The sequence below is a fragment of the Durio zibethinus genome, chromosome 2, assembly GCF_047325235.1.
Source record: "Durio zibethinus cultivar Kanyao isolate XHJ-2024 chromosome 2, ASM4732523v1, whole genome shotgun sequence".
Classification (NCBI taxonomy): domain Eukaryota; kingdom Viridiplantae; phylum Streptophyta; class Magnoliopsida; order Malvales; family Malvaceae; genus Durio; species Durio zibethinus.
In genome coordinates, this window is record NC_143163.1 from 34,319,373 (window position 1) to 34,333,892 (window position 14,520).

Consider the following 14,520-nt stretch of genomic DNA (forward strand, 5'->3'; position numbering starts at 1 on the left):
CAAGTTTTTTTTGAATAGTCTGTTGTTCTCGTGAACCACTTGTCAGGCTAACAGGATGAATTTAGGGTCTTGCAAGAGTTTGACTGTTAAGGCTGTATATGAGAGCTTGGGGGATAAAAATGGGCTGGTATATGGATGAATTAGGTGGTTGTAGGGCTGGTTGGTATGGATAAGATGAAGTATTATTCACAATAGGATAGTATGAAGAGTAATCTGAGGGTGGATAGGGTTGATATCCCCTAAACTATCTGTTAAAGCCTACAGCTTGAGCTTTAGTCTATTTCTTCTCAGGTGCCTTCTTGGTTTCTCCTTTTTTTGACTTGTTATTTTTAATAACATTCTCAATGATTTTACCTGAGATCACCATATCAGTGAAATTTTTTATGGCATTCTCTATCATCTTTTCATAATAAAAGGATTTTAAAGTACTAACAAACAATACGATGGTCTTCTTTTTAGTCAAAAAAGGTTGCACTTGAGAAGCAATATCCCTCCACCGTTGGGTATATTCTTTGAATGATTCAGTTACTTTCTTCTTCATATTTTATAAAGAAAGAAGATCAGGGGCCAAGTCTATTATATATAGGTATTGACTAATAAAAGCAAGAGCCATATTACTTCAAGAACAAATGCGGGTCCTGTCTAACTGGACATACTATCTAGCAGTAGAGCTTATTAGGCTATCTTGAAATACATGCATCAAAAGCTTTTCATTATTGGCATGGGCAGCCATTTTTTAATAGTACATAGTAATGTGAGTTTTCGAATACCTTATACCATCATATTTCTCAAACTCTAGCACTTTAAACTTCAGAGAGATAACCACATCTGAGATTAAACAGAGTCTATCAGCATCGATAAAACCATAAAAACCCACTATTTTTACTACTCGTAGCCTTTCTTCTAACAAGTTTATCTTTTATTCAACATTTAAGGCTTCTACAAGCTCTTTCTCTTTGGGCTTTAATTTTTTTTATTCTTTTAGATCATCCAAATTAGAGATTGATATTGGTTCTACTGTCTCTTCAGTAAAGATAGAATTTATATAACTTTGGTATTGTCTTTGATTTAAGTCATATGACATTCTGAGATATATGCACCCTACAAGATAGGTGAATTACTGTGATAGTGGACCTTGCAAAGGTTGGACTTAATGTGGCTTGAAACTATGAGGGTACAGTGGGTCATCCTCCTCTTGTAGGGGATGATCTTGTTTGCTAGCATTTTTTTTTATTGCCTTCCCCTTGTTTAACTTGTTCAAAGCCTCTAAAATCTTATTCAATTCCCCTTCTAACTTCTTCTGAGCTTTCTCTATTCTCTCAAGACGATTGAAATTTTCTTGTTCCATTAGTCTGGCTTGAGCTCTTGTATTGTATTGGTGAGTGGGGTTACTTGGTGGAGCTATCCTTGAACCTTTAGCATCACAATTATGATTAAAAATGCTATGCTATGCTTTATGTATGATACATTGATGCACGAATGAAATGTACATTTTTATGGATTAAATATAATATGAAATGGATGCAAATGATTGTGTTAAAACATGATTATGAAAATAATACAGATACATAAAATTAGACACATAACATAGTTAGTTTCATAGATGAAATGAAAGTAATGTCGATGCATAATGTTACATATGATAATGAAAATGATGCACAAAGTCAGACAATCAAAATGATTAGATAAACATTTTTCTTGTGTCCTAGTTTCAGGGTATACCTATCATTGGGTAGAAAGGGCTCTATCTTAGGTTTAGGCACTTCTAAGGTTCACTATATATGGTTCAAGACTAAAGTCTAAAAGTTTCCAAATTACTCCTTACATCATTGTCCATCACAGACTAGTGAGGCACCCTAATCCTCACCCATTATAGGCTACAAGCGAAAAAGGTTTAATTTGAGTGGGAGTATTTTGCTAGCCACTGCAGAGGCATTAAATCTCACGAAAGCAATAGGTACTTTACTCCCTCCTAGAGGGACGGAGCTCGGGTATAGAGCTTATGTTATGCATATGCATATGAATGACATAATTAATAAAGTAAATAAACATGAATGAACAAAATATCTATACAAAAAAGTTCAATTTTATTGGGCTTTTGGATAACACAAATTTATTTGCTGGCCTGACTCTCAGAGTCCCCAACGGAGTTGCCAAGCTTTCATAATGTCTACATCCAGGGATCTATCGCTACACATGGACTTAAGGAGTCGCTACCAATCTTTTTTTATCTAGGTGAGATTGGCCACCTAAGGAATCTATCTTTTCAAGAAACACCTAAGTTTAAGAGTCCTTAAAAGAATAGGTTCGGGTCTACTAATCAGAACAGGGTTCGAAAGTTCGATTACGTGTGAAAAAAGTTATAGCACCCTCACAACGCCCATCAAAAGATAGTACCAGCATAATTTTGTGTTATCTAATAAGCCTTAAAAATCTATCAAGTAATTAATTATTGAAAATTATTCTCAATTGACTCTAATACTTTTAGCAAAAAATTGAGAAAATCTCCTCACCTCAAGAGTATGCAAGAAAACTACTATTTCACTTGCAGAGGCTCCATCATCGGATTATTTAACATTAAAAAAAATCCAAAAAAATAAAAAAAAAAATGACCACTTTTGTACAGGGAAAATTGATACTTTCAACTTCTCCCCAAAATATTTTTTTAGAAAACTTTAATTTCGAAAAAAATTGATACTTTCAACTTTTTCCCAAAAATATTTTTTTGAAAACTTTAATTTCGAGGAAAATTGATACTTTCAACTTTTTCTCAAAGCTTTTTATGAAAATTTATTTTTTAAAAAAATTGATACTTTCAACTTTTCCCCAAAAATATTTTTTGAAAACTTTAATTTCGAGAAAATTGATAATGTAATTTCGAGAAAAATTGATACTTTTAACTTTTCCTCAAAGCTTTTTTTAAAAATTTATTTTTAAGAAAAATTGATACTTTCAACTTTCCCTCAAAAAAACTTTTTTTGAAAATTTATTTTTAAGAAAAATTGATACTTTAACTTTTTCCCAAAAATATTTTTTGAAAACTTTAATTTCTAGGAAAATTGATACTTTCAACTTTTCCTCATAAAAACTTTTTTTAAAAATTTATTTTTAAAAAAAATTGATACTTTCAACTTTTTTTCAAAAATTTTTTTTTACGGTTCCTATAAAAGGTTGACAGACGTACTGATACAATCTCCAAGCATCGCTTCCAAGAATATCCTCAGTCGTCGGTAGCATTTGAGTTATAGGAGGATGATCACCAGCATCTGTTCCTGAGCGTGGTTTATGATAACCTTCAGCAAGCAGTCTTTAGACATAGTCACTCCATAGTGGATTATTTTCTAATACCTTAAGTGTGCTTTTGAAGTCAAACGATGAAGGATATGCTGTACTTTCGATTCATGGATAGCTTATGAAACCTTGTGTATATAAGCGTTCAGCAATTTGCATTGCTGTCTGAGGTCCAAAGTCTAATGCACTTGAAGTAACTTTCAAAAGATTCATTGTGTTGAGACCAAAAGGTCGACCTTTGCGTGCCTGTTTTTTTTATACATCAATTACTTCAAGAATTCCATCCTCTGTCACCAACTTTTGGAGCATTGTTGCAACATCTAAGTCAAACAACTTTTCACGTTTCCATTCTAGATGAAGCTCATAACCATTCTGAATAATATAGGTACATAATGCCCAAAACTTTTCGAGCTTAAAAGTATTAATTTGCAAATGTCATTGCACACAAAACCCAAGTGTAGGGGTTTGACATGGTCAATAGCTGTCATCATGCCAAAAAAGTTTGCATCCAACTCAGGTAGTATGAGTGTCGTATTCATAAGTGCAGCAAGAACCGTATTACAGATCGCACTGCATTGCTGATTCAGACTGCCATTACAACGAACTCGAAGATAGCCATTAGTTTTTCTTGAAAGAAAAGGCCAATCAGATCGTGGAACAGATGATGGCCTCCAGCAACCACCAGACTTGGCACTTTCTCAAAGTTCTTCTACATTGATCAGAAGGCTGGAGAGATTCACGATTTCCACCAATTGTAGCCGAAAGTAAAAGCGAAAGTGTACAGTTCAAAAGTTCCACAACAACAATCGCTAGCTTGGCATAAATTCCCTTTAGTCTTTCTCCTCCTCCTTGCCTCCCATGCTGCCTATGCAGCCCCGACCTTCGCATGGTTAGAAAAGGAAAACGTGCTTCCAGATCTAGAGATTTTGCTATTTTTTTATGTTTCTCCAGTTGTGAGGGTGGTCGGTACTGTGTCGTTAACTGAATAAATACCAACCTGAGGCATTACCATGGCTGTGGTTGTACCCATCTGTGAAGCATTGTTCATGGGCTGTCGGTAACCTTGAGCTGGCTCAGCTTGAGATTTGCTGGGAGGATCAGAATTCACTTGTTGATTCTGCTGAAGCATCCTTTGAACGGTAGGTTGGTTTTGATTAACTTGCTTTTGGTATGGTTGTGATTGTTGCTACAAATGCTAGTGGTTTGAACAAATAGCTGCTGGCAGCACGGTTTGATACACAACTGACAGTGTATGACCGAAAGGCACTGTGGAAACCTGACCTTGAGAACTATTATCAGAATGGGAAGCCATCTACTGGAGTTGCTTTGAAGAATGCAATGCTATCCCAAAAAATAGCTTTTGCTAAGGCTGGGAATAATTCGAAGATTGAGAAGAAATTAGAGGTTTAGATGGTTGGACAGGGCTCATACTAGACCCAGAATACAAACCTTGACCTTCTATCAAGTGCACCATCTACTCTCCTTTCTCATCAGCTTGGTTGCCAGGGACCATGCTAAGGCCATTCAGATGAGCAGGTTCAACAGAAAGGTTCTGATGCACTAGCATGTTATCTCTTCCCATTCTCTTCAAAAGTTTAGCTTGTTCTTCTTTTAATTGAAGTAGAAGGGATGTATATTGTAATGTATATTTGTTGGCTCGAATCCTCTTTCATGGGGCATCCAGAAAAAAGGCAAGTCGAACAACCAAATGATTTAGGAATTCATACTCGAAAATCTTCGATCTACGAATCGATAAAAGCCGAAAACTCAACCTAGCTTAAAAAAAAAATTATGCCACCAATCGTAGATCTAACGGCTATGTCCGGATCTAACTCCATCTTCTCATCAGTCTTGAGTTCTGTCTCTCAACAAGGAAGGAAGGCATCCAACTTAATCTGTAGTAAAGTCTGAACCAAAAGGTTGCTGCTTCCGATCCACAATCTCGAACTAGGGCGAATGAAGAAAGCTACCTTCCTAAAGCATAAAGAAAGACAACTGGATTGAGTTCCACAGCAAGGTTCGATTCGTCACAGTCGATTGCCAAAATCAAGTGCTAAAATCTAGGGTGAAAAGACCTCTCTCTCTCTTTGATTGATGTTCCAATGTTACACAGGCTAATTGATGGAGTTTGCACCTAACAAGCACCAGGGAGTTGCAAGGCGAGAGTTAGGCTTATAGTAATTCCCAATAAAGGCCACTATTAAGCGCAGAGCAAAGCGATTGTGGCGGTGATTGAATCTTTTGAGGTTGTACAGGTGATCTTTCTTTTTGTAAAAGACGAAGATGAAGGAAGAATAAAAAAATGGCGTGGCAACCATGACTGTGATCTTTCTTTTCTTGTGGCCCCCTTATTTCTATGTATTCATTGTTAATATACAAATTCATGATGATAGAATTTTAATTCAATTTTAATTAGAGATTAGTATCAATTTTAATTTTATTTTTTTAGCTTTTTTTTTTTTTAAATTAATAAGATAATGGAGAAAAAAAAATTAAACAATAGACCATAAAAAAAATATATATATAATAAATATAAAAATAAAAAAATCTAAAATAAAAATTCTTACACCAAATTTAGTCTCGATTAATAAAAAATACCGAATAAAATAAAATATTTACAAAAAACACCGAATAAAATAAAATATTTATATATATATATATATATATATATGTGTGTTCCAATGAATTTATCTTCCACAAGCAAACAATAAAAGCATGAATAGAGCCCTCAATCTGCTGCCTGGTGATAGGGAGAGATTATTCCCGCCCAGGTGGGGTTGACGCGGTGTGTGTCAGGTCAGCAGGAGTAATTGGAGCGTTCACTCCACGCACTTGTAAAGTTTTATCGACTGCTGGTGGAAGAGGCCCAACTAGGGTCGAGCAGAACCAGGGGCCCGGAGGCAAGTGATGTATACTAAAATTGATTGTTGTGTAAATCTGACGTTATCAGGCTGCGGATTGAGGAATTAATAACTCTTACCACCATTTTTTCAGTCCATACAGCAATTTGCAAGGAGTCATTAAAAAAAAAAAAAAAAAACCTGGTTGCTATTCTAAAAATTCCCTGGGGAATGCCATACGAAAATTTTTCATGCAAAGATGGAGATCGCTGCTTTAATGATTTGCAATAATCAGCTAACCCTTTTGTGTAGTAGTAATAGCAGTAGCAGCACTAGCACTTGCAGCTGCCTAAAGATGTCAAAAACCCAATACAGGAAGCAAAATGGAGCAGTTGCATTTTGACTTGTTCAAGCATAAACCTGTCAGTTGTCAACTGGCCAGTGGTAAGTAGTCACACAGCTTTCTCTAAACTGAGCTACGATGCTTCCAACTTATGCTCATGAGTCATGATAACATAATCAATCAAGTAAATTCAAATGCAAAGTGCTAAACATACACTTTTAAGCAGCTCTAAATCATTGCCCAGAGTTGTTTTTTTTTTTTTTTTCCTTTCTTTTACTAAGCTTAACACAATGTTCTTTAGTACATGTGGATAAGGAAACTCGAGAAGAAAACAATATAAGTAATTAACGATGAATACAGACTATCACCACTACTTTTTTTTTTTTATTTATTTTGCTCCCTTCACCATTGAGTGAGTGTTCATGGATATGTAATTTGATGCTAACCAAGAAGAAGTATATGAATAGGACAAGTTCAAGAATATATAGATTAATTTAGCAAAAAAATGTTTATTAGCCTTTGGTAATCGGATGGAACGTACCATACAGCAATCTCAGATCTTTATAATAGGCAAGAAATTGACAATATTCCACCACCCAGAAAAGGCTATCACTTCATCCCAATAGAAAATCTGATACTCTTAAACTACCAATAAATCTCTCTCTATCTCTAACCTGATGAACCATTAGCGTTTGCTTTGTGGGGAATGAGCACTGCTTCGCTACCAGAAGCTTTCTTTTCAGCAAGTTCTTCCAAGCGCTTCCATGTAGTTTCACGTCTCACTTCAATCTCATTTTCCTTTGATTCGTCTTCCTCAAACTTAAGCAAGCATTCCTTGAACAGCTCTGGATCAAGATCATAGAAGATTTTGCGCACATTTAAAGTCAAGCTATGTACAGCCTGATTCCAGTGATTTCTAGCATTTTTCTCCAAGGCAGGTAAAATAATGGGCAATATAACCTTGCGGTTTTGAATAATTAAGTTCTCAATGTGATCGTTATTCCACAAAAACAAGGCTCGCTCAGCTACCTAAGAAGCAAGAAAAGAAAAAATAAACAGTTGCATATGACATTCAAGGATCAGGGAATTGCATATTTAAGGAAGCTCAGCTTAATACAAGATTCAAGATTCAAGCTCAAACTTCAACCATATAGAGGAAAAATGTAGGTGATATAATATGGATACACTAGTATATTCGAGATTGCCAAAATCAGCATCACTGAAATTGGAAATTTAAGGAATCCAAAGCCATGATTAACCAAAGAGATGAGTTTTTCTTTTTTTTTTAAGGAAGAAAAGGTGCCACATAAATAACCATAATAAGATATCAGTAGATCTAATGCTTCACCCTCCCTTTATTGCAGCAATAAACATTAAAATATGAGTAGGACCAACAATTATGCCTAACTACAAAATAATTTTCAATTACAAAAGAAAAAAGGTGTTTTAGTTATAGATATTTGACCTTCCTGAGCTATTCCAACTTGCCAATATGACTATTAAACACTAAAGCACTCAAAAACAGAAACAGCAGATATGAAAATGAATGCAAATTAGCAAAAGATTTTTCTTTCAAAACCATTTTAAAATCCATAAAACTTGTAATATTGTGGAGCAACTATTTAGAATCCTGAGCCAAACTACCAGTCCTGTTCATGCCACTACACTTATTTGTTAATTTCATCAATGGAACATCATGAAAATACAATTGAAAATAACATTTCATAGGGCTAGCTTGACAATAGCTAACCCCAAATTTCTGGAAATCACTCAAGCATTTTTGAGTCTGCACTCAGGTACTCTGTCAAAACTCGACACCAATGGGAATGGCACTAAACATGCAAAATGGAATGAACATTGAATAATGCTTAACTTTGTAACCTATAACTCTATTATATATAGTCAACTTTGAGCTGTTCTCACATCATTGGTCAAATTCAAACCACTTATTGAACTGATCACACAATCAATCACCACATATTATCCCTTAAAATTTACTTTACTTATCCTTGTGTTACACATTCTATGAAAATATGACGGCATTTCAAGCAAATGGTAATGACACCCAAGTTGATCCATATTAAAAATTTAGTAGGCACTAGACTTGAATTTGGATCACCGATTGAAAAGAAGATATTATGGTACCCTTCCTTTCTCTTTAAATTATTGTATTTTGGCATTTAAATTGCTAATATATCTATAGTTGGCCCTCGGTCCATTCAACACCTCTCCTCATTTTTAAATAGTGTAATGTAAAAAGTAGCATTTTCCTTTTAGAGCCCAAGAAAAATAGTGTAAAAGTGGAAGAAAATTATAAACAAAGAGTCTTACATGGTACAAATTGATGAGTTCAAACAATCCTAGAAAATTTTGCAATATGGGAGGACAGATACGAGAGACATTAAGGAGGACAGGGTTGTAAAAGAAGTGGCAGCAAAGGATAAAATAATCAGAAAAAAAACGTCTAATGAAAGTCACAAATTTACATAGAAAAATGAATCCACATTATGGCATATATGATGCATTCAATGTTAAGTAAAGACAATAAGGTCTCCAAGTCCAAGATATGAAATAAACAGATTTAAAATATCATCAACATCGAACTGAAAGATGTTTAAAAAATGTGTCTTGCATCTAAATAGACTAAGAAATTACGGCAAACCATAACACAACTTTCAAAAATTTCTCACCTGAAAGTGCAGACTGTTCAAACAATGAGCAATTTGGCGAAACAAAGGCACCATGCAGCACTGGAATTCTGTTGGCTGAGTTGCTTCTAAAACTTCCTCCAATTCATTTAGGAACATGACTTCCTTTGAACTATTTGTAATGGGCCAGAACTTTAATAACCCCCTAATGACAGTATCAGCAAGCTTGCAGTCTTTCTCCACAAACTGCGTAATGCAGTAAGATAACTGCTGATGATACATTGCTAAGCATTTTGGTTTATGCAAGGGAATTAGCGCCCAAACAAGGAACACTTTATGTTCTTCTTTCAGTGGCAGTGCAAACCCATTAACAATACTGCCCAAAATTTCTACAAGTTCAGCAATCCCATTATGTTTCTCAGTCTCAAAAATAAAGCGGAAAAAAATGTTGTTTATAGCTTTCCTAATGAACGGTCGATGCACCATGAATTTGCCATAGATTCGATGAAGAATTGTTTTCAAATATTCCCTTTCTCTAGGATCTTCAGAATCAAATAAGTCAAGCAACTTGATGATGAAGGATTGATCAACATATCTTTTGGACAATTTTGCATCAGTCTCAGGTGAGGCTACAAACCTCAAAAGAAACTCATACACAATTTGCAAGTGCAGCCAAGCTGGATCCATTGTAGGTTCCTCCTCTTCCAAATCAAGGCCTTCTACAACTTTATTCTCACGTGGTTGAGGACTAAGGCTCCTAAATAAGTTTGCAGATATCATTTTAACAATTTCTTGCAGAGCACCATCAGAAAATTTCCCACTTGCAGAAGTCACATATTCCACGAGCTCTAACAATGTCTGTCGCTTGATCTCCTTTTCTTTGAGCTTGGTGGGTTCGGTGAAATCAAATACAACACAGCACAAGTTAAGCTTTTTTATGAATAAGTTCTGCTTCTCCAAAGCTGGAACATCTTTGAAAGCAGGCAATGCTTCATAAGCAGAGAACACATGGTTCCCATTGGGCTTCAAATTTGCAACTTTCCATCCAACATCCACCATAGAATTAGGTACTGGAAAAGATGAAACACTCAAATTTCCCGACTTGCCCGTTCCTAAATCACTGCTCCTCAAGCCAGCAGAAACACTAGAATAAGTAGTATGGTTTACACCATGTTCACGAGTATCAGCTGTCTTGGACGACTTCCGAGGAAGCTTACTTAGAATCTGTTTGAGCATGATTCACCCCCCTTAATGCCAAAATTCTGATTCCAACAAATTACTCGGAACCGCCAAAATTCTAATAACTAATCAGAATCCATCAAACACCAAAACCCACATTCTATATCATCTACAAAGAAAACCCCAACTCAAAATAACTTGCTATAAAAACCAAATAATTTGTGCCCGCATGGGAACCAAAATCCCCTACCGTAAGAAACACGAAATTCAAACTAATAAAATAAAAGAACTAGTCAAAATTCCATATTTTTCTAATCTCAACTCAAAACAGAAACCCTTCTTCAGCTTCAAGCGCCTTGTCTGAAATTCAGCCCAACCCTTTTCTCTACAACAGTGCACAATTGCAAAGATTCAAACTTTCAGGCTTAAAAAAGCAAAACCCAGAAGTACAAACTTACTCAAAACAAAAAGATCAGCACCAGCTTCTCTGTTCTTCCACCAAAGAAAGTAGAAAAGAAAAAAGGAAAAGAAAAAGAAGAAATTAAGTAAAATTTCAGCACTTTCCAGATTCCAATTTATCCAAAAGATGAATTGAAACAATCGAGGCTCTCTAAGCAATTCGGTAAGTTTATTTTCTTCTCTTTTATTAATTAAAGAAAAAAAACAGATGCAATAAACTCCAGAGTTAAAAATTAATTAAAAAAAGGAAGAGGGCTGCTGCAACAACTTACAGAGTAAAGAATTTGAAAATTTTTCCATCTTGGTTTGCTCGTTGTTCTTTGTTGACTATGATAAATTTTTTTTCTTTATTAATTTTCTCGTGATGTTGGTTATTCTTCCTTGATAACTAGTCAATCTCTGTGTTTTTCAATTTTTCTACTCTTGTCTGGGACTTCTTCCTTCATAGTCAAAAGTTAAATCTAAAACAGGACCCTAAGACGAGCAAACAGTATGCATCCTACAGATAATACTGGTAAAATTTTTATATTTACAGAAGATAATCTTTTTCAGTAAAGTACAGATAATAACAACTCCTATTATTATTCTATCAATTTTATGTTAACTTCACACTTTCTTTTCAGAAATACTAAAAATAAAAAAATTAAAATATTTTATTTTATAAATAATTTTTGCATATCTGCACCTAAAACAATTTTATTTGTAAAAAAGATTCGATATTATATTTATGTATAAAGTTATTTTTATTTTCAAAACTATAAATTATATAGTTTAAATATTTTGATTGACATAAAAACAATAATCTCTAGCTATCGATCTAATGATTTGCCTTTAACCCTATGATAAAATATGAAACATCCTATAATAATAATAGTAATTGATAGTAAGAAAATCATTGCTAACCTAAAAGCTAAAAATGTTTATGTTTCCTTAAATGATATTAAGTTTATAATTCTTAAAATATTATGTTTTCTTAACATGCATGGAAACATCTTACTATGAAATAATTTTATTCATAAGTATTTATCATTTTTTATTTTAACAGATCATCTTTCTTTTATTATTGATAAAAAATCAATAGATGTTCCTTTATTATCCAAGCTTAAACTTGTTTGTGATAATGGTTTTCATCCAGAAATAACCCATATTTCTGAAATTAAAGCTATCAATGAAAGACATTGTCTTTATAGGATTTTGTAGAAAAACTTCAATGAACAACCATTGAAGCTTTCGAAGCAAAGTCCAAGATACTGTAAACTTACTCTTCATGATCCAAAAGAGATTATCAGAGCAAAACCCATGATTTATACTAAGCAGGATATAGATGAATTCGAAATTCAAATTTCAGAATTGCTTGACAAAGGTCTAATAGAACCAACTATCAGCCCTCATTTCAGTCTAGCATTTATGGTAAGAAACCATTCTGAGATTAAACGAGGGAAACCCCAATGGTTATCAATTATAAGAAATTAAATTAAAATCTTGTTTTTTATGGCATTTTATTCCTTGAAAAAATGTTTTGATAAATTTAGCTAAAAATGCTAAATATTTTTCTAAGTTTGAATGTAAATCTAGCTTTTGGCAAATCATGCTTACAAATTTATCCAAACCCTTAACTGCTTTTAATGCACCAACATGCCACTACCAATGGACTGTTATACCTTTCGGTCTATGCAACGCCTCTCAAATTTTTTAGAGTTGGATAGATAATATTTTTTGTAAACATAAAAAATTTTGCTGTGTTTATATTGATGATATTTTAGTATTTTCTAATACTTTAGATAAGCACAAGAAACACCTGAATATTATTGCTCAAGAATTTATTTTACATGGTATTATTTTGAGTCCCAAAGAGGTAGAACTTGAAAAAACTGAAATAGAATTTCTTGGCCTCAACTTATCTACAAATGGACTAACATTGCAGGATCACATTATCTCAAAGATCAAGGAGTTTCCAGAACAACTGGATAATATCAAACAGCTACAACAACTATTAGGTATACTTAATTATGAAAGGTAATTTTTCAAAAACCTTTCTAAAAAAGAAAGTTATCTTTTGGGTAAATTACGTAAAGACAATGATTTTATCTGAACCACAACAGATTCTGATATTGTCAAACAGATCAAATCAAAGCTAACCTCTATCCCTAAAGTCTATTTGCCTAAATAAGGTGACCTATTGATTTTAGAGACAAATGTCAATGATGAACATTGGGGATGTATCCTTAAAGCAAAAAATTTTCATCAAAAAGATGAATTGATTTATGGCAATAATTTCAGTAAATTTAAACCAAATGAAATAAATTATATTATATTTGAAAAAGAACTGTTAGCTATAAAAAATGGTGTACAACAATTTCATATCTATTTAGTCCTTGAAATCTTTGTTATTCGAACAAATAACCAAACAGTAAGAAACTTTCTCCAAAACAAAAAGCTCTCTGATAATCTCAGGAGAATTATGTGGTACAATTTTCTTTGTCAATATCATTTTTAGGTAGAATTCATCAACGGAGATAAAAATCTCCTTGCAGACTATCTGAGCCGACCACATGGATCGAGAAAAACAACCTATTCATGATACAAGAGAATGGCAAACCATTAAGAAGAAAACAGGTAAAAAATTATCATCTTCTTCTTCTTCAAAACATCATGTTTTCTCTACAAATCCTAACCCAGGATTTAGTTTTTACAATAATCTTAACCGAAGATTATATCTCTACCAACAGTCACCTTATAAACCTCTTTTTATGAGGATTCAACTAGAATTCTCTCAATTCGCTCAAGATCCAAATGAATGGACACCTATGAATTATTCCCAAATCATTTCTTCAATAGAATAACTGCTTGAAAGAACAAAACTCTCTAACCCAGAGATCAAATATTTTTACAACCTTAGACTTGAATTACAAGTCTACAATTTGTTAAACAATATTTGGAAATCTCATCTCTCAAAAAATAAATCTAGTTTTAGAAAAGAGATGACCAATTAGCTGAATTCTTAGTCAACCAGGCTAAAAAATTTCAGAGTTTTGAAGAAATAGCTTTCCAAAGCCTTCTATCAACTAATCTGCTAAAACAGTAAGATATTGATTTCTTTGCTTTGGAAGAAAATCAGTACAGTATTCAAGAGATAAATAATTTCTTGAATTTATGTGAATATTTCGAAAAAGAAAGCTATAATTCTTCTAAGCTAAACAAGCTTAAAAAAATACTTCTTTTTGAAAAAGCTGCAATATTCCTAACCAAGGAATTGTTCCAGCAAATTAATTCTTTTATTTTACAGTCAACAAAAAAATTGTTGGTAGAAAATATTTTTGATTATTATACTTCTATATACATGTATAATACAACACTTAGTGAATTTATACCAAAAATTAAATTTCGACTTGATCACAAAACCTTTAATGTAAAAAGCATTGAACTTGGTTTAGTCAGATAAATTACCGTTCAAAACTTTTCTTTTCATCTTTTAAAAAATATTTTTGCTTTTATTAAGCATCATTTCTACAGGTGTATAAAATGGTCAAAACATTTTTATTACATCCATTTTACTATATACCGTCTTTTTGATACCTTTCAAAGAGAAAGATTTTACTTTTCTTTTCATCTTTTAAAAGATTTTCCTGCTTTTATTAAGCATCATTTCTACGGGTATATAAAATGGTCAAAACATTTTTATTACATCCATTTTACTATATATAGTCTTTTGGGTACCTTTCAAAAAGAAAGATTTTACCAACCTTATCAAATATGAGAA

General features: G+C 33.3%; 2 protein-coding genes across 13 annotated transcripts; one reads left to right on the forward strand and one right to left on the reverse strand.

Moving 5' to 3' along the window:
• Nucleotides 1-5,798: 5,798 nt before the first annotated feature.
• LOC111317957 (serine/threonine protein phosphatase 2A 57 kDa regulatory subunit B' theta isoform-like) lies at nt 5,799-11,233 on the reverse strand. Of its 12 annotated transcripts, XR_016332671.1 has the most exons (6): nt 11,033-11,233; nt 10,760-10,788; nt 9,165-10,686; nt 7,149-7,503; nt 6,333-6,551; nt 5,799-6,242 (listed from the first exon to the last, which is right to left on the reverse strand). XR_016332671.1 is itself a non-coding variant. In XM_089752802.1 (4 exons), the coding sequence occupies exons 2-4, from the start codon at nt 10,356-10,358 to the stop codon at nt 6,238-6,240; spliced, it is 1,554 nt and encodes a 517-aa protein (XP_089608928.1). In that variant the 5' UTR covers nt 10,359-10,788; nt 11,033-11,232; the 3' UTR covers nt 5,799-6,237. The 12 variants fall into 12 exon arrangements, 5 of the variants coding, with proteins under 5 accessions (XP_089608928.1, XP_089608925.1, XP_022776239.2 ...); XR_016332669.1 differs by lacking the exon at nt 10,760-10,788; XR_016332666.1 differs by having other exon boundaries at nt 9,165-10,788.
• A 608-nt stretch (nt 11,234-11,841) lies between these two features.
• LOC149520149 (uncharacterized) lies at nt 11,842-12,930 on the forward strand. Its single transcript, XM_089753447.1, has 5 exons — nt 11,842-11,883; nt 11,961-12,211; nt 12,336-12,427; nt 12,542-12,757; nt 12,863-12,930. The coding sequence occupies exons 1-5, from the start codon at nt 11,842-11,844 to the stop codon at nt 12,928-12,930; spliced, it is 669 nt and encodes a 222-aa protein (XP_089609573.1).
• Nucleotides 12,931-14,520: the final 1,590 nt, after the last annotated feature.